The sequence below is a fragment of the Protopterus annectens genome, chromosome 7.part0 (genome assembly GCF_019279795.1).
Source record: "Protopterus annectens isolate FY-2018-M chromosome 7.part0, PAN1.0, whole genome shotgun sequence".
In the NCBI taxonomy this organism is placed as follows: Eukaryota; Metazoa; Chordata; order Ceratodontiformes; family Protopteridae; genus Protopterus; species Protopterus annectens.
The window spans coordinates 153,215,924-153,240,249 of NC_056739.1; the positions used below are offsets into that span (position 1 = coordinate 153,215,924).

The 24,326-nt window shown below is 41.7% G+C and overlaps 1 protein-coding gene across 3 annotated transcripts in view; it reads left to right on the forward strand.

The window, feature by feature from the left end:
• Positions 1 to 24,326, forward strand: part of CACNA1S (calcium voltage-gated channel subunit alpha1 S) — a 3,469,037-nt gene that overhangs the window by 1,373,368 nt on the left and 2,071,343 nt on the right. For all 3 annotated transcript variants that reach the window (XM_044076603.1, XM_044076604.1, XM_044076605.1), the window contains one exon: positions 6,951 to 7,047. In XM_044076603.1, the coding sequence (XP_043932538.1) occupies positions 6,951 to 7,047 (97 nt within the window). The remainder of the gene's footprint in view (positions 1 to 6,950; positions 7,048 to 24,326) is intronic.

Genomic DNA, 24,326 nt, shown 5'->3' on the forward strand with positions numbered 1-24,326 from the left:
TCTATATTCACCAAACATTCACCAGTGTCACTAATACACTTCACGGTATTAGCACTTCTTTTTTTCTCACTATGTCTCATACTACTTCTACACCTTACACCATTACATCCTACTCATACAGTACCAAAACCCACCTCTTGTACAGCTATCTAACCTCCTAAACTCAATTCACATTCCACAATATCTCCTAGTCTTTATTCCATTAACACATTATTATTCTTCAAACATATAATCCTATCACATACACAGCTAACTCTACAAACTATACTCTTCATAATTCAGCTTAACTCGATAAGTATAAACTGCTTCAACAGCACCACTCAAACAGTACATCCACACTTCCCCAATGTGGAGACATCCACCCCAATCCAGGACCTACTCCAACTACCTTCCCACCTCCCAAACCTCATAAATCTATAAAGCTCATTACCATTAATATACAAAGTATCTGAAACAAAATTCCATGACTGGATAGCACATTCCACACCCAACATAATTGCCGTAACTGAGACATAGCTAAAACCATATATAAAAGACACAGAGTTCCTCCCTCCTGTTTTTTTCTTCTGCCTAAGTTCTGATAGACCCCCAAGAAAGGGGAAGGAGTTGCTCTTCTTTATCCTAACTCTTTCGCCATCATTCCATACCCAAACTCCATTCCCCAATTCTCTGCAGCTGAACTCATCATTGCGCATCTAAAACTAAATGATTTCAAAAGTCTGTGGCTGATAGTCATTTACATCCCACCCGGCAACAATGTTTCTGTCTTAGAAGAAATATTAGCCTGGACCTCAAATAATATCCACAGTGAAACTATAATCCTAGGGGATGTCAACATAAATTGGCTAGACCATACAAATCCTTCTCCAAATGCTTCCATCAACCTCTATAACTTCACTCAGCTCATTACTACCATAACCAGGCTTAGCAATAACACTAACAAAGGCAACTTACTTGACTAGGTCTTAGTGTCCAATCCCAACAAAATTGCATCTGCAGGAACTCTACCCTGCAATATCAGTGACCATCTGCCCGCTTATATAACACATGCCATCTCCTCAACCTTACATGAGCACCAGTACAGACTCTCTATACGGCTAACTTAAATCCCCTAAGGTTCAATGAAGCATTAAGCAAAATCAATTGGAGCATTTTAAGGTATGTGCCTCTAGTTGAAGCAGTTGAATTTTTCAATTCAACTTTCCTCAGTATACTCAATAGAATGGCCCCCCTCCGGAATAAGAGAATCAAAGCAAATTGTGCAATTTGGCTTTTTAGAGACACAAAAAAACTTATGAATACCAGAGACCGAGCATGGAAAAAATGGCATAATAGTAAAAACCCCATAGATCTCCAGCTTTTCAAACAACTCCGCAATCAAGTAAAGCGTCTAGTTATACTACTTCCATCTCCAAAACAAACACAACTATAACCCAAAACAGTTCTGGAATTCAGTCTGCACTCTATTAAACTCTGGCACCAAAAGCAATCCTTGCCCAAACACTGACAAAACCCCTGCTGAACTAGCTACCCTTTTCAACTCCTACTTCATAGACACTATATCCAAACTTGCTTCCACCTTTCCTACAGCTACACACAACAGCAGCCCCACTTCTACAAACCATACCCCAGAAAAGCCTTCCCACCAGTCTTTCTCCTCTCATGTTCCCACTTCCATTATTTCTAAATTCCTGCTAAAACTCAAACCTGGTAGCACCGCCCCAGACAGTTTACCCCCAGAATACCTTCAAATGTCTGCCAAATCCATCATCTACCCCATAAGCATTCTCATAAATAGATCTATCCAAGAAGCCTATGTACCATCCATTTGGAAGAAAGCTTGTATCATACCCTTACATAAAGGCGGTAATAATTCAGACATCTCAAATTTACGCCCTATAGCCATTCTATCTCCTATTTCTAAAATAATGGAAAAATGTATTCAAATTCAACTCATGGATTACCTATCCCAAAACCAACTACTTTCCACAACTCGGCATGGATTCTGCCCTGGCCATAGTACTACAACTGCTCTCCTATCCTTCCTAGACACTGTTAACCACATCCACAATGATGGTAAACTTGTCTCCGCACTCCTTCTTGATCTCTCTAAAGCTTTCAACACCATCTCCCATCCTCTCCTCCTTTCTAAGCTCTCGCACCTTGGCTTGTCCATACCTGTCCTTAACTGGTTCACCAGTTACATCGCAAACAGACAATAATCCACCAAATGGTTGCCCTCTTTCTCTCCTTTTCTCATTACTTCCACTGGAGTTCCCCAAGGATCCATCTTAGGTCCCCTCCTGTTCAGTATTTTTATTAATGACTTTCACTGCACTCTCACTCATGCATCTGTAGTTTAGTACGCAGATGATTCTACTATTATCTGCTCTGGTAACTCTGAAACTGAACTTCTGACCATCACCTAGAATGCTTTCTCTATTACCAAAACCTGGATGACAAATAATCACCTCACCCTCAACCCAAATAAAACAAGACTCTTGCTCTTTACGCCCCACAAAAGTACCACCATTAATAAATCTGATTTCATCATTTTCTCCTCCAACAAGACTGCCTTAGAGGTAGTTTCCCATACTAAGTTACTTGGCATAAACTTAGATGACAACTTAACCTTTGACCAACACATTCACAACACCATCAAAAAAACACACCAAAATCTTGGTACCCTCTACCGACATATACACTTTTTAAACTACTCTACTAGAAAAACACTTGCCCAAACTTTTCTCCTACCTTCTCTTCTCTATGGTGCCCCCATTATGACAAACATTCAAGCTTCATTAAAAAATAAAATGGAGAGCTGCTGTAACAAAATTGCTAAATTCTTACTAGAGCAAAATATTCCTCCCACCACTGTCACTCATTACAATCCCTGAACTGGCTAGAACTCCCACAACACCTAACTTACATACAACTAGCCACAGCACACACATTCATCTATAATTCCTCCAAATGCCCAGCCCTGGCTTCACTTCTGAGTCTTTATCAACCAAACCGATCTCTAAGATCTGAAAATCAATCACTTATCCAAGTTAAGAGATCTAAACTCCCTGTTTACTCTTTCACTGTAGCTAAACTCTGGAATGCCCTTCCACCTTCTCTACGGACTATAAATAACACCCAGTCATTCAAAAATCACTCTACCAACATCTCCCCTCTCATTGGCTATGCCCTTGCACCATCCCCAATTCCTCAGTCACCTGATTACTAACCTGACTCATCTCTCAGATACACACACTTTTCCTCACTCTCCTTATTGTGCACTCACCCTCAATCACAGCACAGCGTGCCTCACTCTGCCTCACATGGTAGTACTCACCCTCAATCACAGCACAGCGTGCCTCACCCTGCCTCACATGGTGCATAAAAATTCTGTAAGGGCAGATTATCATTATCTGTCCGATCTATTGAATACCTGCCAAGCACCTGAGTCTTCCACAAAATGTTGCTATACATTGCCTATGTTACTGTGTTACTTCTGACTCCTATATTATTCTATTGTATATTGTTAAGTGCTGTTATTACTCTTGTATATTGGTAAATGCTTTTATTAACTCTCTAAATAATCTCTTAATTATATACATTGTTATTTTTTTTTTTTTTGGGAGCTTTTCTCCCTGGGCCTCCACTGTAAATGGGCTCATTTCAGCCCAGTGGACTTTCCTGGTTAACAAAAGAAAAATAAATAAAATGCCTCCCCTATCTTAACTAATCTTCGCCAAAGTGAACTAAACAAACTGGAATCCTGCTACAACAAGATTGCCAGATTTGCTACTGATATCTCTCATAGATCCCATCACTGTCTTGCCCTTAAACAACTAAATGGGCTCGAATTACCTCAACTACTCCTACTCAACCAACTTTCAATAGCACATAAACTCTACTACCACTATGATAAGACCCCAGCACTTCAAAACTTAATTCACCCATACACCACCACCAGAACCCTTAGATCAAGTCATCAGAACCACATAAATGTCATCAAACACAAAAATGATGTAGGTAAATCTCTCTTTGCCTGCTCTATTGCTAGAACCTGGAACTCACTCCCAAGCCACTTTACCTCTACCACCTCTACTTCCCAATTTAAAAAACTTCTCAAAACCCACTACATAACTAATTGGCACTGCACATGTTACTCCCCAGGCTAGACCATATCACTGTGCTGGTGCTAGGACGCTGCTAGAGATAATTGACTCCTCCCTATGTCCTGTTGCCAGTAATCTGATAATCTGCTTAGTATCTAATGTTTGCTACCCAACTCGAGAGAAAAAAACATTTTTTTTCTTTTTATATATTCACTGCATACTTATGTTGGAATGTTCTTTTATACTGTACTATGTACTGTATGTACTGCATATATGTATCCTATATGTATATTAGTATTATGTATTTTTAGATGCTGCTGTGTTTTCACTATTGAATTGTATTGCTTGCTTGGAGCTTTTCTCCCTGGGCCTCCGCTGAAAATGGACCTGCGTCCAGTCAGACTTTCCCGGTTAACAAATGTAAAATAAAATAAAATAAAAAATAAAATAAAATAAAATGTTCCTGTCTAGGGGATATGATAAAATATAGTTGAAATGCCACTTTGTAGAGTTATGGGGGAACCAAATGGTGGTAATGGAAATTTTTGTAACCAGGCTAGATTTATTGCTAACAATAATGGAATATCTCCGTTTGATGTTGTTGTTGTGTCTTTCGGCTTTTCTCGGTTAGGGGTCACCACAGCGGAACTCCGGTCCGCTAATGATTGGCAGTAGATTTTTACGTGCAGAGTTGCCGGCCCTGACGCACAACCTTCAACGAAGGTACGCCCATTCATGCATGTCTCCACACAGAAGACGCTCTAGCTGAGAATCGAACAGGACAACGTCTTACTGTGAGGCGACAATGCTACCGCAGCACCAAAACCGCAGTTTAGTAATTCTAATAGGAAAAAATATATTTTATCACCACTTATAGTGTGTTTAGTAAAAAGTTAGTGGATCTTGTTAGGCATTATTGGGATTTTATATGACAACTTACGATTTTTCTGCTACACTGTGTAGATTTCCCCTTACCTCATACAAGCATGGCAGGAGCTTAAAAGACGTTATACACAGTAGCTTTCAGTTACCTACCAATCCTGTGTATAGGGATCCCTCTTTTTTTGGTACTTTCCCTGTGGTGGTTGTTCTAGTTGTGAAGTTTATTATAATTTTTTTTACAATTATTAATGGAGTATTATTCAGTCCTGTTAAAAGGTTTAGTTTTTATACAGAGGACATTATTTATGCCCTTAGATGTTCTTGCATTTTCTATGTGGGTGAGAGTAAAAGAGCCTTCAAATTAAGGCTACAAGAGCATGTTAGGGTCATTAAAAAGTTTAGATCCAATAGTCCTGTTGTGTTACATTTTAGATTTTACCACCAAAGTGATCCATATGGTTTACAGGGCACTGTTCTTGAACAGGTGTTACCTAAACATGGTGAAAATGTGACACTTAAACATAAACTTTTGTACAAGGAATTATTTATATTTTGATGTATGGCACTTTAATACCTTTGGGTTTAAATGTAGAGTGCAATTGAAGGTATCTTATTTGATTAATTAATTGTTTAATTGATCATATGTGTGTTACTTTCTTAATATATATAATGGCCGCTCATTTTGTGTTTTTTTATACTCCTTGAAGGCATTTAAGCTGAGATGCTAAATTTTTATACTTTTTCAGAATCTGTGGACGGTTTGTTGTTTTTATCTACAGTTTGTTCTTTTGTTTTGTTGTGGTTTTATATGATAGGAATCCGTTTCTACTATTTCCTTTTCCCATATTTTTATCCTTTAGATGGTGTACTTTGAGAGGCCACATAGGTTCTTGTAGTGATAAGGATGGAAGAATGCTTGCCTTTCCATGTCTGATTATTAGCTTACACTTAACATTTATAGTCAGTGTTATTCAGCATATCATGTTTAGGACACACAGTATATATGCATATTGCATGTGTGTGTGTGTGTGTGTGTGTGTGTGTGTGTGTGTGTGTTTGTTTGTGTGCATGTACTCGTTAAGTAAATTGCAGTATGTTTAGATAGAATGACTGGCTATGTCAGATGTGTGACCGACGTGTGTGTGTGTGTGTACAATGCGAAGAAAACAATATCATCAGATGTAATCTCCCTGAACCCATCATGATTGTCTGAAACTAACGCTACCTGATGATTGTAGCCATTTTGTGCTGCACAGTGAGACTGTAGTATATGTAAGTACGCTTTCAAGTCTTGCAGGATTCTTCTTTTCTCCATGGTTTTGCAACTATCGATTTTGTATAATTAAGTAGGGGAGTGTAGAGTGCAAGGCTGCTTGTGTCCTCCTCAACATACAGTGCTTGTTTGGGACTTTTGCATTTACAGTGGGTTTGTTTTTGACAAATTTAAATCACCGGGTGATATATTCAATAGGATATGTGTTGACTTATTGAGTGGGAGCCATATGTGTAGACATGCAGGGGGATGCAAAAAATAGGGGTTAAACCCAAAACAATTTAACTAAAGTCACAGAAGTCACATCAGAGAGATTTAGTCAGGCCTATATTTTGGCAAGTTTTTGTTTTTATTGCACTGAGTGCTGTTTTTTGTTTGCATGCATCTGTGAGGTGCATTATTTTTTTTTAAGTACATCTGTTTTCTTTGACTGTAGATGTAAATTGCGTCATGGCAGTGGCTTCTGTGTCCAACATGTACTCTGTTTTTCTCAGTTAATTTTGCTAGATCAATGCTACTGGCAGCTTTGCCCTACTATGCAGTTCCTGCATTATCATCAGCTTTCAAATAAATATGTGAAACCAGCAGAACGTACTGTTCTTTTATCAAGTATAACCTTTGCCATTTCCAAACTTAACACTGCTTGATGCTGTACATTTAGAATTTTTTTTGGTTCTGTTACTCAGATCTGCCATGCCAGATAAATCTGATGAAGAGCGACAGCTGCTGGCAAAGAAACTGGAGCAGAAGGCAAAGGGTGAAGGAATTCCGACCACTGCAAAGGTCAGCTGTACAGCCTTAAAAGTAGACAAAGATGGAAAATATGATAGCTGTGTGTGTGTGTGTGTGTGTGTGTGTGTGTGTGTGTGTGTGTGTGTGTGTGTGTGTGTGTGTGTGTCTGCGTGCGTGCGTGTGTCTGCATGCGTGCGTGTGTGTGCTTGTGTGCGTGTGTGTGTGTATGGGTGGGTGTAGGGCTATCTCTGAAGCCTAATTTCAAACATTTTGATGTATTTTTTGCAGAAAAAAGCATGAAGTGAGCACAATGTCTTGGTCTGCCTATTACATGATTCTCAACAAAGCTCACATTAGGAATTCAATACAGTTGAAACTAGTGGCAAAAAAAAACTGTGTATCTCTTTTTTGGATAATTTCACTAGCAAACTGGAGTTTTATATGCAGATAGGCTGCATTTACTCCAGCAAATGCCTGAAAAATGCATATTGTTCATGGGTTTTACATCTAGTGAAGTACGTCAGAGATGAGTAACTGTCCAAAGGGATTTAAATAAAACACGTTCTATTGTTTGTTGAGCTTTTGTTAACTGCAGCTTATTAATTGCAGGGACTTTTGTCATACTGCATGTTAATGTTATTTTTTTATTTATATAATTACATTTGTTGATCGGGTAGGTAGGCTCAATCACAGTCAGTTTTCAGACGTGACCTGGGCCAGTTAGGCATTCAAGTTTCAAAATATGGTTACAATTCTTTCTTATAAGAGTATGACAATTCATTTGCAGATTAGTGATGTGGCTTACGAAAGGAAAACAGATGGCAGTCATATAATATGAGTTTATTTGCAGAATTCATACAGTGTGACAGTTCATTACAGAACAATGGAGTGATATTGTACTGTTACAGTTTAGAAGTAACAATGTTTAGCTGTGCAAATATGAGATCATTGCTATAGGCCTGATTTAGCCATTGTTAAAACACTGGTACTTGCATTCATTACTAAGAAACTGAAGTGGCGTATTTTTGAATGTACTTAATTCCTGCTGTTTTTGGATATCTTGAAGTTGTGAATTCCATGCTGCAGGTGCAAGTTTTGTAAAGGCTTTTTCACCTCAGCACTGTTGAAATGAGCTCTTGACAAGCAAATGGCATTGTCTGCAGAGAACCCTAGGGAAGAGTTGTACTGTGTTGTAGTGTATGTGCTAAAGGTGGTCATAACCAGTATGAGAAGTAAATTGGTTGGACTGTCAAAAAAGTCACGGAGGAGAGTGACCCTAGCAGTTACTAGTAGCCATTTGGATTTTTCTAGTGAGATGCAGTGCTGATGTTTATCATATTGATCCCAGCTGCAGTAGCCTAAGCTGTATGGGTAATATTGTCTTCATCTCGCCTTCTTTCTTGCGTCCCACCCTCTGTCCCCTTGTCCTATTGGACTGGCTGAGTGTTCTCTGGTTTGTTTCCTCTACTGACTTAGAGAGTATGACAGGTATACTCAACCTATTTGTTTGGATAGGTTTATTCTCTGGCTATGTCTGGGGTTAGCTAATTCAAACGAGATCTGGGTAGCTATCGCTAGGCATCATGGGATAAGGGGTAGCCTCGAGCCAGTAAACAGCTCTCGAGCTATAGAAGATGGCCGAGTCAGAGCCGAGGATCGACTCCGATCCCAACCAGCAAGAAAGAAGGCGAGATGAAGACAACCAACATGGAACGTTATGGTAGGTACATAACTTCTTTTTTTCAACTATTCTGTCAACCTGCATAAGCATATGATACCAATGAAAAATTAACCAAACTAACCTCAAGATGTCTTTGCAATTTGAGATATAACTGACTGGGTTATGTTATCAGCACTGAACACGCATTTTGGTTAAAAAACTCGTATAATTACTATTCTTTTTTCTTTTGGCATAAATGTAAATAATGTAATATACACTCCAAATCAGCCAAGCTTGTGTAATCCATTTGCCTGCTGTAACGTTCAGATGGGTAAAAAACATGCATGTATGATGTAATAGTATTACAACAAAAAGTTCTATTAACAGCAGTTGTAATGTGTAATGTAGTGCATCCAGCTAGCCATCTGTTTTTTTTAATAGGAGGATTATATATTGTAGCCAAGTCCCGTTTACATGATAAAATTACATTTACAGTACTTAATTATATAACATATACTGTCTGAAAAAAAGTAACAATTTTTAAATCTTATAAACTGCACAAATAAAAACTCTAAATTACTGAAATTGGATGTTGCACTGCCAGTTCTTGTTAGACATTATTTAGATTAATGCAATCTTACCTTACAATTACACTGTCTTAAATCAGAGAACTGCTAATATAAGAAGTGTAAGACTATATTAACATGCAACCCTGATCTCCTCATTAACGAGCAGTGCAGTTCCATCATTAGAATTAGGTAGTATAACATACTAAAAGAATTGTGATTAGCATGTATCATTAATATGCTATAATTTCTGGAATTATATTTTAAATAATAAAAGTGTGATACAGGAAAGAATAAATGGTGTGTCCTACGTCTACTTGTATTACTCTTCTCCCATAGAATACGGGTATAAACAGTTGATCTGAAGTAGTTAACTTCATTTGATCAGCAACCTGTGGGTATCGGATCCGACCTGTATCCGAGCCGGCAGCTTTCCAAGCTAAAGATCCGAGCTCTCTGCTCCTCCCCCTTACCCATAATACCCTGCTACCTCCCTCCAGTCCTCAGATCTCGTTTGCCGTGGCTTCTGAAGCATAAGGGATGAGCTCTTAGCATTTTAGGTGAGAGGAATTTAGGAGATTTTTTTGTTAAAATCCTAGCGATTTTGGTGTGTGAGTGTGTGTAGTAGATCCATAGTTAAGTTAAATCTTTTTTAATTTCTTTTAGTGGTAAATTAGTGTTTTCCCTTCCCCTTACTGTGTGTGTTAGGGTGTGTGCTTGTGTGTGATGGCCGAGGGCCCTAAGGCCATTTTTTCAAAATGTGCTGAGTGTGGTCATAAGCTGTCCCCAGCGGATGGCCACACTCAGTGCGTTCTCTGCCTTGGGGTAGCCCACTTAACATCGGGCTGCCAGATTTGTGCGGCCTTTAATCCCCGGGCTCTGAGGGACAGGAGAAACAAGCTAATCCTGGCGGGACTCTTGCCCCCAGATTCTTCTTCCTCCTCTCCCTCAGTGGCGCCAGTCACAGCTGCGACTGCCCCAGCCTTCAGCTCCCCCTCCCCTGGCTGGGACTCAACCTCCCGCTGTTTCCCAGGGAGAGGGGGACTTTTCTAAGAAGAAGGAGCACAGAGAGAAGGAAAAGGAGAGGGATAGGCACAAGAGCCATAAGCGGCGGGCCGAATCAGCCCCTTCGGCTCTGCCAGCTAAATTGATTTGTTCCCCCGTGAGGGTTTCCAGGTCTTCCCCCTCTTGTCTCCGTTCTCCACGCTTCTCTCCGGAGCCGGAGGAGGAGTCCCGGTCACCCTCTAGGTCGTCTAGGCGGCCTTCCCGGCCTGCCTCAGCGACCTCTTCTAGGTCTACAAGGAGTCTGTCCGACACAGATATGGACCAGATGATGCGTCGATTCCTGCAGGCCCAGATGCAGATGGAAGTGCTCCTACCCCCCCCCTCCAGGAGGGAGCTCGGCCCCTTTCTTTGCACCCATTGCTCCTTCTCCGATCCACTATCGGGTTTTGGAGCCGTTGGATCCGAGTCGTCTCGGAGCCGGGGAGTCGACGCCGATAGTAGTTGCTACTTCGACGCCGGCCTTACCCTCGAGTTTATCGGGTCATCTTTCGGATCCAAGCTCTCGGGGCCAAGAGCCGAGCTTCGGATCCGCAGGAGTGAGTGTGTCTTCGGCTCCGTTGCTGTCGGAGCACACTTCCCTTTCAGGTCCGATTGTGTCAGCTCCGGCACCGGTCCTCACGTCGGAGCCGAGGGGACTACTTTTGGAGCCAGGGGAGAATGGTTCACCGTCGGTTTTCGATGTGGTGGAGAGGGTGCTGTCAAGGAGTTCGAAGTCCCCAGTCTGTGCTGTGGATCCACCCTTCACTCCCTCGCATACGGGCCTGTCTTCCATCGTCCAGCCCCAGGGACAGCCTGCGTCTGCGCCCCAGTTAGTTGCCGTAGAGGAACAGGAACCCGTTGGTGAGCCCTCCTCGGACAGTCCCGCCGAGGAGGTCCCTCACAAACGAAAGTGTAAAAGGAGACACTTGGACTCCTCTGAGTCCCTCAGGGAGGACATGGACTTAGAGGAAGGGGAAGGTTGCCCCAGGTCACCCCCGGAAGACATCTCCTTTGGAGACGTTATGGAGATGCTGCACATAAGAGGGGGGTGGTCAGCCCAGAAACCTTTCTCGGATGAGTCCGTGTTTCTGGAGGCATTTAACGCAGGCCCGTCTACCTCTTGGGTGTGTCCCCCCGGCCGACCCCCTGGTAGACTTGATTACTACCAGGGCTTGGAAGGACCCGGACACTGTGGAGCCAATCCCTAGGAAACAGGATAAAGTCCTTAGTCCCCCTTCTGACAAGCCGGCGTGGAATAAAGGTTCCCCTGTAGATGCCATGGTGGTGGCGGCTGCCACCAAGAAGGAACTGGCACAAGAAAGTTCCTCGGTCCATCCTCCTGATAAGGAGTCTCGGACGATGGACTGCATTGGAAAGCAGATGTTTGCTTCAGCCACCTTTTCTATAAGGGCGCTGAATTATCTGGCACACATCATTAGGCTTCGGTGGGATCTGATAAAAGAGTACGCTGGGTCTCCCCCAGAGTCCATGGCGGCTGAGGACAGACGAACTTCCTCGGCTTGCATGGCCACTCTAAATTCAATATCAAACACTTCTATGCGGCTTCTCTCCCATGTAGAGCCAGCGGAGCAGGGGTCGCCTTGCGGCGCCACGCCTGGCTACGTCTTTGTGATTTTGCGGAACCCTTCAAGACGTCCCTCGCGAACGCTCTCTTTGACGGTTCTACTCTATTCGGCAAAACTGTCTGCGACACGCTACTCCAGAGCGAGAAAGACGGGAAGACGCTGTCTGCCATTGGAATCCGTTTCGTTGCTCCTCAAAGGTCCTTCTCAAGGAACCATAGAGGACAAAAGAAGATGTGGTTCCGGAAGTCTCAGCAGTCCAGTCCCACTCCGGACCCTTCGTCCTTCAGAGGCAGGGGAGGACAAGGTGGATGCCGGCCCAGAGGCAGAGGGGGGGGCCGAAGAATTTCGGGTCGAGAGAACCCTTCTCCAACCGACCCGCGCAGCAGCCCTGAGGGGTTGCCCGACTGTCCCTCTCTGGAGGCAGTCGGGGGGCGTTTTTCGGAGCATCTAGCAAGTTGGGAGTCCATTACTACAGATCGCTGGGTGCTCAAATAATATCCAGAGGTTACTCTATCCCCTTCCTGAATCTTCCCCCATTAGGGAGTCGCCTCCCCGATGTCCCACCCGATCAGAGGGAGGCTGCGGCTTCAGAAATAAAGAAATTACTAGAAAAAAGGGCCATCCAACACGTCCCTCCAGAGCAGTCCGGGTGGGCAATTACTGTAGGTTCTTTTTGGTGCCAAAAAAGACGGGGGATTTAAGGCCAATTCTCGACCTGTCAACCTTGAACCTGTTCATTGCCAAAGAGAAATTCCGGATGGTCACTCTACAATCTATTCTCCCCCTTCTGCAGGAGAACGATTGGATGTGCTCCATAGACCTCAAGGATGTGTACTACCACATTCTCATGGACAGACGATCCAGGAGGTTTCTCCACTTTCGGCTGGGAGCCAGTCATTATCAGTTCAAGGTTCTTCCGTTCGGCCTCACCACAGCCCCCAGGGTGTTCACCAAGGTTGTGGCAGTTGTGGCAGCCCACCTGAGACTTCAGGGAATTCAGGTCTTTCCGTACCTAGACGACTGGCTCCTCACCGCCCCCACCAGGCATCTACTCTGTTCTCCAAGGGATTATTCTTTACTCTTGGCCCATCACCTAGGTATTACCATAAATTTCAGGAAGTCTTCTCTTCATCCTGTTCAAGTTTTGGATTTCATAGGGGCCAGGATAAACACGCTTCAGTCCAAGGCCTTTCTGACAGCGGACAGGTTACGCACCTTGTCACTCCATGTAATAGCACTCCTACAGTCCCCAGCCCCACCCACAGAATTAGTCCTGAGAGCCCTAGGATCCATGGCGGCAGCCATCAGCCTTTCACCTCTTGCTCGGCTGCACATGAGAGTCCTTCAGTGGACCCTTCAGGTCCAATGGTCCCTCCTCCTACACCCATTGGATTCACCGATTCCCCTAAGCAGGGTTTGCAGGAGCTCCCTTCTTTGGTGGCTTCATTCCCGAGAGCTTCGAGAAGGGAGACCGTTCGTGATGCCTCTACCCCAAACCACGCTGATCACGGACGCTTCTCGCCTAGGGTGGGGAAGGCACTGCATGGGCAGAACCATGACGAAGTTTCTGCAATAGCTCATTGGCTGGGGAGCAAAATAATCCTCATAGCCCCATTCTAGTCTCGTCAGATCTGGTTCCCGTATCTGTGGTCTCACATCATAGCTCCTCCTTGGATCTGAGATCCCATTCCGGATCTGATCTCTCATCCTTCGGGATTGCAAACTCCGAACCTGGACGACCTCAAGCTCATGGCTTGGTTGATCCAGTTCCACTAGTGGCTAGGACTCCTGGTATCTCGTCTTCCATAAAATCTATTCTGGTAGCAGCACATAAACCTTCTACCAGGAAGATCTACAATAGTAAATGGAAGTGTTTTTCCATTTGGGTCAAACATAGGGATCTGGACCCTTTTTCGGCTCCCATTCCAGCAGTTCTGGAGTTTCTGTCCCACATTTTCCATCAAGGGGCCAGTTCTTCTACTGTGAAGGTTCAGATGGCTGCCATTTCTCATTTCCACATCGGGGACAAACTTGGACCCTTAGCGTCCGCTAAGATATGCACAACCCTTTTGAAAGGCACCTTTCTGTTAAGACCTCCGGTCAAGAATGCGGTTCCCCCATGGGACTTAACTTTGGTTCTTCAGACCCTAACGGGTCCACCCTTTGAACCTGCACCTTCCACTGACTTAAAATTCTTATCCTGGAAAACTGCCTTCTTGATTGCAATTACTTCAGCTAGAAGGGTATCTGAACTTCAAGCCCTTTGTACAAAACCCCCATACCTGGTCTTCCATAAGGACAGAGTATCTCTCAGGACTAATCCTTCATTCTTGCCTAAAGTGGCCTCCGAGGCCAATATCAATCAAATCATCAATTTGCCTGTTTTCTTCCCCAACTTTCAAAACAAAGGGGAATATAGACTGCACTTGTTGGATGTGCATAGACAATTGCGATTTTACGTGCACAGGACAGCTGCTTCTCGCAAATTGGAGCAGATTTTCGTGTCTTTCGCTAAGCCGTCATTAGGCAAGCCAGTTACAAAAGTTACCTTAGCTAGATGGATAGCCCACTGCATCTTACACACGTATACAGTTTCCGGTCGGCCAGAACCCTTGGGGGTTCATGCTCACTCTACCCGTTCTATGGCTACCTCTGCAGCATTTTGATCAAGAGTTCCCTTAGATGACATCTGTTCAGCGGCTACTTGGGCCTCTTCTCATATCTTCATTTCTCATTACAAGCTGGATCTAATATCCAGAGGTAGGGCAGCCTTTGGCTCCGCAGTGCTCCGGAATATCCTTCCTAGAGGACCTCTCAGGATTTTGGTAGCTGGGGACTCTGTCCCACAGGTTGCTGATCAAATGAAGTTTACTTCAGATAAAGAAGTTATGTACTCACCATAACATTCCATCTGAGTAGGTAACTTCATTTGTCAGCAACCAACTCCCCCTCCTTCCCCCTATCCTGTTTCGTGGTCATATTCATAACGGAATGTTTTACTTCTGTTACACATCAGGTTAGCGTTTCTCTTTCGAGTATGTTTGACTGTTATTGGTTGATAAATTGGCAAACTCGATCTGAGGACTGGAGGGAGGTAGCAGGGTATTATGGGTAAGGGGGAGGAGCTGAGAGCTCGGATCTTTGGCTTGGAAAGCTGCCGGCTCAGATCCAAGTCGTATCCGATACCCACAGATTGCTGACAAATGAAGTTACCTACTCAGATGGAATTTTATGGTGAGTACATAACTTCTTTTTAATGTCTTCATATACTGCTCTACTGTAGTATATAAAAAAAGGATTAAAAAGCATGTGTGTAGAGAAAGTAAAGCTTCATGTATACAGTTTTACTGCAATTTAGCATAGCAAGTCTCCATCCTACATCAACATATGACGATTCATTGCAGCTTATGTTATGAAAAGTGAAGCTATGTTCAAACTATTTTAGGAGGTACTGCAATATGTAGGGTTTGAGTGAATGCACCAGCTGTTTAAACTCTCATAAAATAAATGGAACCAAAAAAAGTCAACATTAGTATGGTGATCTATTTACTGTCAAATTTAAAGAGACATACCTCAAAATGAAAATAAACATATTTCAGAAGTTATTGTAAATACAAATAAATGAAATAAAGGTGGAAGAGGGGAATAGCCATGAAATAAGTTATGGACAGTAAAGAAATATGTAATTGCAATATGAGTAAAGCTACCCACAAATTATCTACTAGCTATACACACTGGAAGAACTGACCTGTTTAGTAAATTACCTATGTACGTATCTTACCTTAGCTTAGTTTAGTATAGTTAATAAATATAATTAAGTAGTTAAACAAGTAGTTAATGCAGATTTATATGTTACCCTGAAATAAAATAAAATTATGCTAGACTTTTGAGATTTAAAAAGGTAACACAAGAAGATTATTGTTCAATTTATTTATTTATTCTATTTATTTTACATTTGTTTACTGGGAAAGTCTGACTGGACAGTAATTGTGCTTTTTCAACTGAGGCCCAGGGAGAAAAGCTCCACAAATGACAGACAGAGTTAGTATAAACAAAGCATGTGAGATTGTGAAAATATACAACAGGTTAAAAAACACAATTATAAAGGGACAGTGCAATATTACAAAGTATATTGTGTACAGTACAAGCTTAAACTAAAAGTACAGGGGTCTAATAGTAATAACGTAACATAGAATAAGCAACATCAGTTCAACATCATTTATATATTTATAGTATGTACATTTAAGATATAGTAAGGATGTTCCAGACCAGTAAAAAGGCAAGAAAGGAATTTTAGTGTGATATGATAGAGCAAGGAGAGATATCATGAGTGTTAGGATTTGGGGTAGGAGCAAGGACAATATAATCCATTATGTAAATGTAAGCAGATAATATAACAAAATTATATGATTGTCAGTTCATTTTTCTTTTCTTTTTTTTTTTATTCAATCCTGCAGTTTTCAAGATGACTTAAAAGCTTTTGCCTTTTGGGACTCATTCCAGGCCAGTACATAGGCTTCAGCAATGTCTAGAATCTGTAGTAGCAGTCCCAAAAATAAGTCCCAAAACAACAGGTTGAGTGAGTAGCTAAATTCCAATAAACTCCCTGCGAACCAGGTAGAAGGCAGCTACAGCAAGGAATAATAGCCAGACGACTCCACTTTGAATGTAAAACGTTTAATGGGCATAAGCGCTTTCATAACATTAGTTACTTCCTCAGACGCATAAAAACCAACATATCAACATCTCATCTCAAATCATAGCTCACATATTTCCCTCCATTTTTTAAAAACAAAAAAACAATTAAGGTTTAAAGAGACAACAACTAAAACATCAGGAAAACATATTGTGAGAACTTCATACAGTAAAAATCATTATATTATGTCATGTTACATAACATAAAATACTACATTTAAACATCACAGTGAACACATATTTTTTGTATATATAACCTGTGTGGTTTGTCCTATGTATACGTAGTAACTTATTTTTTAATTTTCCTTCCCTTTAATATAGGTTTCAAAGGAACCATGTCATTCAATCCAGAACCCCTATGGGCTCCCATGCATAGGATCCATTTCAACTCATAGGTTTCAGTTCCATTAGTTATGTCCCCTATTCTTGGACTATCCTGTATAACTTGCAAAACTTGAAAGTTAAATTGCTGATTATCATTTTCAGCCAATATAAGTTTTGCTATGCACTGTACTCCTGCTTCGTCCTTGTGCAGTAATCATGATCCCAAATTCTCTCCCTTAACTTACGGTTTGTTTTGCTATGTAAAATTTAAAACAAATAATGCAGTAATTCCCCGTATTCCACCCTAGTACCTCAAATCTCATTTGTTGCCGAAGACTTTGGACATGTTCTTGAGGGCTCTTTTTTTGGATTTTATCCTTTTCCCTACCTAGAGTTTTTATGCTGTCTTTTTTTCTGCTTAGTCTGTGCTTTTGTCATAGCTAGTGATGACCTTTTTTAAGGTGCTGTTAATTCTTAGACTGCGTGTTGCTGATATAGCATTTAGTGTAGCTTTGCACTTGTCAGGTGTCTGAATTCTATTTATAGTGTTTTTTGTTTTTATGTCAGACAGTATTCAAAAAATTTACTCAGTGTGGGCACAAGCTGCTTCCTGAAGACCCCATTTACTCTGTGTCTACTGTTTGAGGGCTTCTCATTTAGATTTTGCTTGCCAGTCCTCCACTTCATTCAGTGCTAGGGCTCTTCGGAGAGAGAAGCTAATTGTCAAAGAACTTCTTCCCCCTCATACAGTGGCCTCCACTTCTGCAGGATTTTCTTCTTTTGGCAACATCTCTCTGGCTTCCAAGTCAAACAAGTCTCAGACCAAAGTTAAGGAGAAAGAAAAAGAAAAAGACCCTAAGAAAAAGGCAAACACAAATCAGATAAGAGTGACAATTCTTTACCTGTACTATCCAGGAAATGTTCTCTGGATCCAATGGTACTGGTCGGACCAGATCTGAAAGTAGTTTGTAGATCAGAAATGACAGCCTCTTGTTTCTGATCCTTTTCTACTTGGCCACGCTTCTTGCCGAAACAGGTGACCCTGAGACTCCATTCCCCTATTTTCCAGGAAAGGAGATACTCTAGACCACCCTTGGTGGCATTGTCCTTGCCTCACTGAATAGAATGCTGACAGGATGATGAAGTTTCTCAAGATGTAAATAATCCATCTAGGGGTTCTGTCTATGTACCATCCGCTGAGAATGTACTGAGTACTGGTCCAACATACCCTCCTGTTATTTTTCCAGCACTGGTACATCCTACCTTGGAACCATTTTCCCTGGTTCCGTCCACATGGAGGTGCCTTTGTCAGGATCAACAGTCTTAGTCAGTTATACTCTGACAGCATCTCAATCTCTGCCGACACCAATACATTTGGATCAAGAAGAGACTCAGAGCGGAAACACTGGGACTTGAGGGAATGGATCAACACAGATCTTTTCACAGCAGTCTCTATCTCTCAGGGCCTTGGCATTCAACAACACAAAACAAAGGCAGGCTTCGGAATTGAGGATGATTGGTGTTGAGAGATCTCTTTCTTCTATCCTCGATGCTGATTGCAGCTTTGGCTTTTGAGGCTTTTCATAGAGTCCTAACTATTCCTAAGGAGAAGACCCCTCCCTGTGGGTTGGTTCCTCCCAAACCCCAGAAGGAATGTGCTTCTTCCCATCTTCTTGCCAGTCAAGGACAGAAAAAACCTTGAGTGTCTGAGATCCAATGTTATGTCAGCTCCCAAAATGATTCTCAACCTTCTGATCTCCCAACAGAAGCAGTTCACAAGAAACAGATGTGCAAATGGAAGCACATAGACTCCTCTCCAGAGTCCTTCATGGAAGACTCTGATTTGGATAAAGGTGAAGGGTCACCCCACTCCCCCTTTAAAGATGTCACCTTTGGTGAAATCCTTGAGTTGATGAAGCAGGGGGGGGGAGATCGTCCACATAAGATCCCTCACCTGACAAAAAAAAAAATGAATTATCTGAAGAAAGTTCCTTCGTTCATCCCCTAACAGGGAGTCCAGGGAGATGGACCGGTTTGAGAAACAGACCTATGCCTCAATGACGTTTGCTGTCAGATCACTGAATTATTTGGCTCGTGTCACCTGGTTCTAGAGGGATTTGATCAGAGAACTTTCCAAATCCCTTTCAGGTATCTTGCCAGTGGATGTTCAAAAGACAGTGGGCTTCCAGCTTTCTGCTCTGCAATCAACTTCTAACGTAGCCATGTGTCTGCTTTCTAATGCACATCATGCCTGGATGTGCCTTTGTGACTTTGCAGAAAGTTTCAAAACATCCTTTGTTAATGCTCACTTTGATGAATTGACACTTTTCGGTCCCAAAGTTAAAGAGGTACCAGGAACCAACCAGATTGAAAGATTCTATTTGCGGTGGGAATCCAGCTCCTTCTCTAGAAATCAAAGGATGGGGAAAAACATGTAGTTCTGAAAATCACAGTGTTCTTTCCATGACTGTTTTGGTGATAGACCCCCTCATAGAAGAGGTGGCAGTAACTCAGATGGATGTTGCCTTAGAGGCAGACGATATAACCAGGGCTTCCTCACTCTCTTCTCAGGGAAGCCCTATCTTTGTCCCTGCACAGTTGCCCAGCTGGTGCACTCTGGAGGCAGTCAGGGGATGCTTGTCTTTGCACCCACAAACTGGCAAAACATAAATTTAAAGTCATGTTGCTAAAGATAATTCCAGAGGCTGTTTGATTCAATTTTCCCTTCCACCTCAGAAAAAGAGGAAATTCCCCTATGTTCCACTCAGTCAGTGAGAACCAGCAAACATAGAAATTTCAAAACTACTGGAAAAAAGAGAGTCATCCAGCCAGTTCCCCTAGACCAGTTAGAATCCAGAGTTTACTTGAGGTTCTTTTTAGTGCCAAAGAAGACAGAGGACCTCAGACCCATTCTAGATCTCAATCCTCTAAATGAGTTTGTAAAACAAACAAAATACCTGATGTTCATAATATAGTCCATATTACTTCTGTTGAGAAGGGAAAATTGGATGTGCTCAATAGATCTTCCCCTTACTATCATGTGAATATAGAGAAGCATTAGAGGAGATTCATTTGCTTCCCGCTGGGAGCCGGTCACTTTCAGTTGAGAACCCTGCCTTTAGGTTTCCCACAATCCCACTTTCACTAAGATAATGGCAGTGATGACAGCTCATTTGCGGCTGTTAGCGATCCCAGTTTTCCTCTACATTGATTATTTCCTAACTCCTGCCTCTGAACATCTACTGCTATACCACCTGGATCTTGTGCTGAAATTGTTACTGAACATAGGAATAAGAGTGAATTTTCCCATGTGTCATCTGACGTCTACAAATGGAATTCATAAGATGCCACCTCAATACCAAGCTACAGACTGCCAGCCTACCCTGGGCCACAGTTTTATCCCTACATATAGCAGCCATAAAGGTGCTTCATCATCCCTCATCTACAGCCAAATGAATCTTACTCCTCGTAGGTCTTATGGCATCCACAATTCTGATGGTTCCACTAGCCAGGTACAATATGAGTATACTCCAGTGGACCCCAGCAGTACAGTTGTCTCAGAACATTCACCTGTTGCATATAGAAATTTGGATCACTCATATCCATAGAAATTACACTGCCTGGTGGATTACGTCCTGTTCGTTAACAGAGGGCCACCCATTCCATATGGATTCCGCAGTGGCAGTAGTAACCACAGATGCCTCCCTTTAAGGATGGGGGGATTTTGAAGGGAGGATGGTCCAAGGTGCATGGACACCCATAAAGGCCAATCTTCACATCAGCATCTTTGGATGAGAGCAGTCCTCTAAGGATTGCAGGCATTCCAGGATCGCATCCCCAAGGGTGAGTTTCCATACAGACAGACAATATGGCAATAGTATGGTACATCATCAAACAAGGCTGAACCTGTTTTTACCTCCTTTGTTGAGAGACTTTGAGAGTTTGGCAGTGGGTGATGTCTTTACACTGCTTTCTAATAGCAACACACATCCCGGTCTCATTCACTGTTTTAGTAGACAGATTGAATAAGGTTCTTTTGACTCTTCATGAGTGGTCCCTTAGTCCAGCAGTGGCAACTTTGATTTTCCATCATGGGGGCGAACCTTGTTGTGACCTCTTTGCCTCATACCTCAGCCACAGATGCAACAGTTACTTCACCCTGATTCCTCCACAGGATCAATCACCAAGGGACGTGCCAGTTCATATTTGACCTGTGGGCCTCCTGTATGCCTTTCCTCCCTTGTTCTAATAAACAAGTTCATACAGAAAGCTAGATAGTGCTATGCCAGGTTTATCCTCATAGCGCCCTTCTGGCCTTGACAGACATGGTTTCCCTTCCTGTGGCCTTTACGAGTACATTCCCCTTGGATGTTTATTCAATATCCAGATCTTCTAATTCACCCATTCATATTGCCTCCTCTGGACCAGAAGTTCATGAAACTGACCATGCGGTATCTCCCGTTTTGACCATAGCCAGAGATGCCAGGATATCCACTGCAGTTATTGGCATCATATTGGTTTCTCAGAAGCTGGCTACAAAAAGGTATACCACAGTAAATGGAAAAGGTTTTCTATGTGGGTAGTCTCCAAAGGACTGGATCCCTTTTACAGACCATTATGTCTATTTTAGAATTTTTGTCTGAACTTTTTGACAAAGGTTTTAGCTATTCTACCATCAAAATTATTAAAGTTCAAATGGCAGCTTTCTTGAACTTGCACATTGGCCATAATGATTCCTTCGTTCCTTCCCTAAAGATTTCTGTAACTTTTTTGAGGGGGACCTTTCTGTTATGACCTCACATCAGGGATACAAGGGTTCCAGTTCTCCCCTTTGTGCCCGTGGCTGCAGTAGGTTTAAAATTCTTGACCTGGAAAACAATTTTTTGATGGCAGTTACATCAGAGAGATGGATTTCGGAGTTACAGGCACTTTCATGTAAACCTTCCTATCTGTTTTTTCATAAAGACAGAGTTTATCTGAGAACTAATGCATCCCCTCTCCCTAAGGTGGTGTCTGAAACAAGCTTAAATCAGTCAATAAATTTACTAGTATTTTTCCCAGATACTCAAACAAGGCTGAATATGTTTTACATATGTTGAATGTTCATTGACAGCTCAGGCTCTGTCTTCACAGAACTAAACAATTCAGGAAATCTGATCAATTTGTTGCTTTGCAAAGCCAAAATTGGGTACAGCTATGCCAAAGTTTCCATGTCTAAATGGTTGTTATCCTGCATTTTCTTTGTGTGTAACAAATAGGATTTGGCTTTAGAATGTAAACTTAAGACTTATTCCACTTAGGAAATATCTGTCTCTGCAACCTTTTCTAGAAGACTTCTCACTGATGAAGTATGTGCTGTAGTGACTTTGTCTAAAGTCCGTACTTTTTTTCCTCATTATAAACTGGATGTACAATCCAGATCACATTCTTCCTTTGGCTTCACCATCCTCAGGAATATCTGTCCTGGATACCACCCAGAGTGGCAGCTTGGGAATCTGTACCATATGTTGAACTGGACGAAAATAGACAGTATGTACTTACCATAATGATAGAGCCATGTTATCTGATTTTCATCCAGTTCAAGATAGCTCCCTCCCTCCCCCTTCCTAAATTTACTCCTATGACTTTGGGATGACCAGGAGGCTTTATACTCCGCGCTCTGTCTGTGAACAGTCTTGGACTGAATGTTGGCTTCCTTTTCCTGCTTGTTTTTTAGTTGCATTTTTTTCCTTTTCATGTGCGCACAGTATTAGATCATTTTATGTTGGATGGGAGCAGACTGATCTCAGGTATTAAAGTGGATTGTGGGGAATAATGGGTAGTTGAGGAGTCAGAGCCCTGGAACCAAAAGAAGTTTCATACATGGTGCCGAGGTCAGATCCTGTCATATCCAACAACCCATGTGTTGAACTGGATATAAATCAGGCAACATGGATCTATCATTATGGTAAGTACTTTACTTTCATTTATTGCCTCATCCCCCAGAAAAAAAATTGTCTTTGCATTTCTAGTGTCTCTAAAGAAAGCTACCTTGGAAATATGTGATAGTGACCAAAACAGCTACAGGAGGATAGGCAGAATAAATATCTGGAACACCTGAACCTTTTGGTCAGGTTCTAGATCCAGTAATGTCTAACTACATAATGATTTTATGCAGTCATTTCTCACATTACTAGTAGTCAGTTTTACTGTATCCTCTATTGTTGGGGCCACTACAGTACCCAAGTATTCAAGTTGGTGTCCGCGATGTATTACTTGGTATCTCTGATGGCTGTGATTTAAAGGTTAATAGTTAATGGATGCCACCCTTGTTTTATTTACATTAACCTTATACTGTGAAATTTGTCCACATATTTTAACTAGCAGAACAGTATATTACAGTATATTCAGTTGATTCTCTGGAGTCTGCTATATATATATATATATATATATATATATATATATATATATAAATATATATATATATATATATATATATATATAAATATAAATATATGTGTGTGTGTGTATATATATATATATATATATATATATATATATATATATACATATTAAATGATCATCTGCATAAAAAGCCACGTTAACTTCAGTATCCCGTAGTATAAAGCCCCTTATGGCTGACCTTCTTATTGCTTGGGCTAGGGGGTTCACATAAAGTGCAAACAGCAGCACCAGTAACAGGCAGCCCTACCTTAAAATTTTATTTATATAAAACCTTGGTGAGGGCTGTGCACTGTGCACCTGCATTTATATTACATAATACCACAAATCCTGGAAAATAATTTGTAGTTCTAAAGTCTTGTATAAGAAGTCCCATTTTTCCCTATCGATTGCCTTTTTGGCATTCAGACTTATTATTAGTACGGGTAACCTGTCTTTGCACCACCTGTGTTATCAGCAGTGTTTTTATGATATTACCAAAGATTTATCTTCCTTTAAAGATTCCACATAGGCCTTTCTGCGCTAAGTTCAAAATATATTCTGCTGACCTGTTTGCTAATATGTCTATTAAAATAGCCAAGGTCACAGCAATCTTCTAAGATCATGGAACCTGGTATGTCATCTGTACTTCACTTAAAACCATTAGTAATATCTGTAGTGTCTCAACTTCTGCCAATTTATATATTTTACTGGTATCCCATCTAGCCCAGGGGATTTACCTTTTGGAAGTCAGCCTATTTGTAATTTTAATTTATCCACTGTTATGAGTTCTAATAACTTCTGTGTCTGCTCATATGTTAATTGAGAAGGCTGCATCCCTGCCAGAAAATCTGTTAACACTCCTTCATTAAAACCTGATGGCTGGGATTGCACTGCATATAATTCTGTAAAGAAGCTTGAAAAATATTATATTATCCTTAATAGACTCTTCCTTTATGTGATGTACCCACCAGTGTTTTAGTTTGCCTCAGTCTTATTGCCAGTATCTGCTCTGCTTTTGGGGAATTTCCCAGA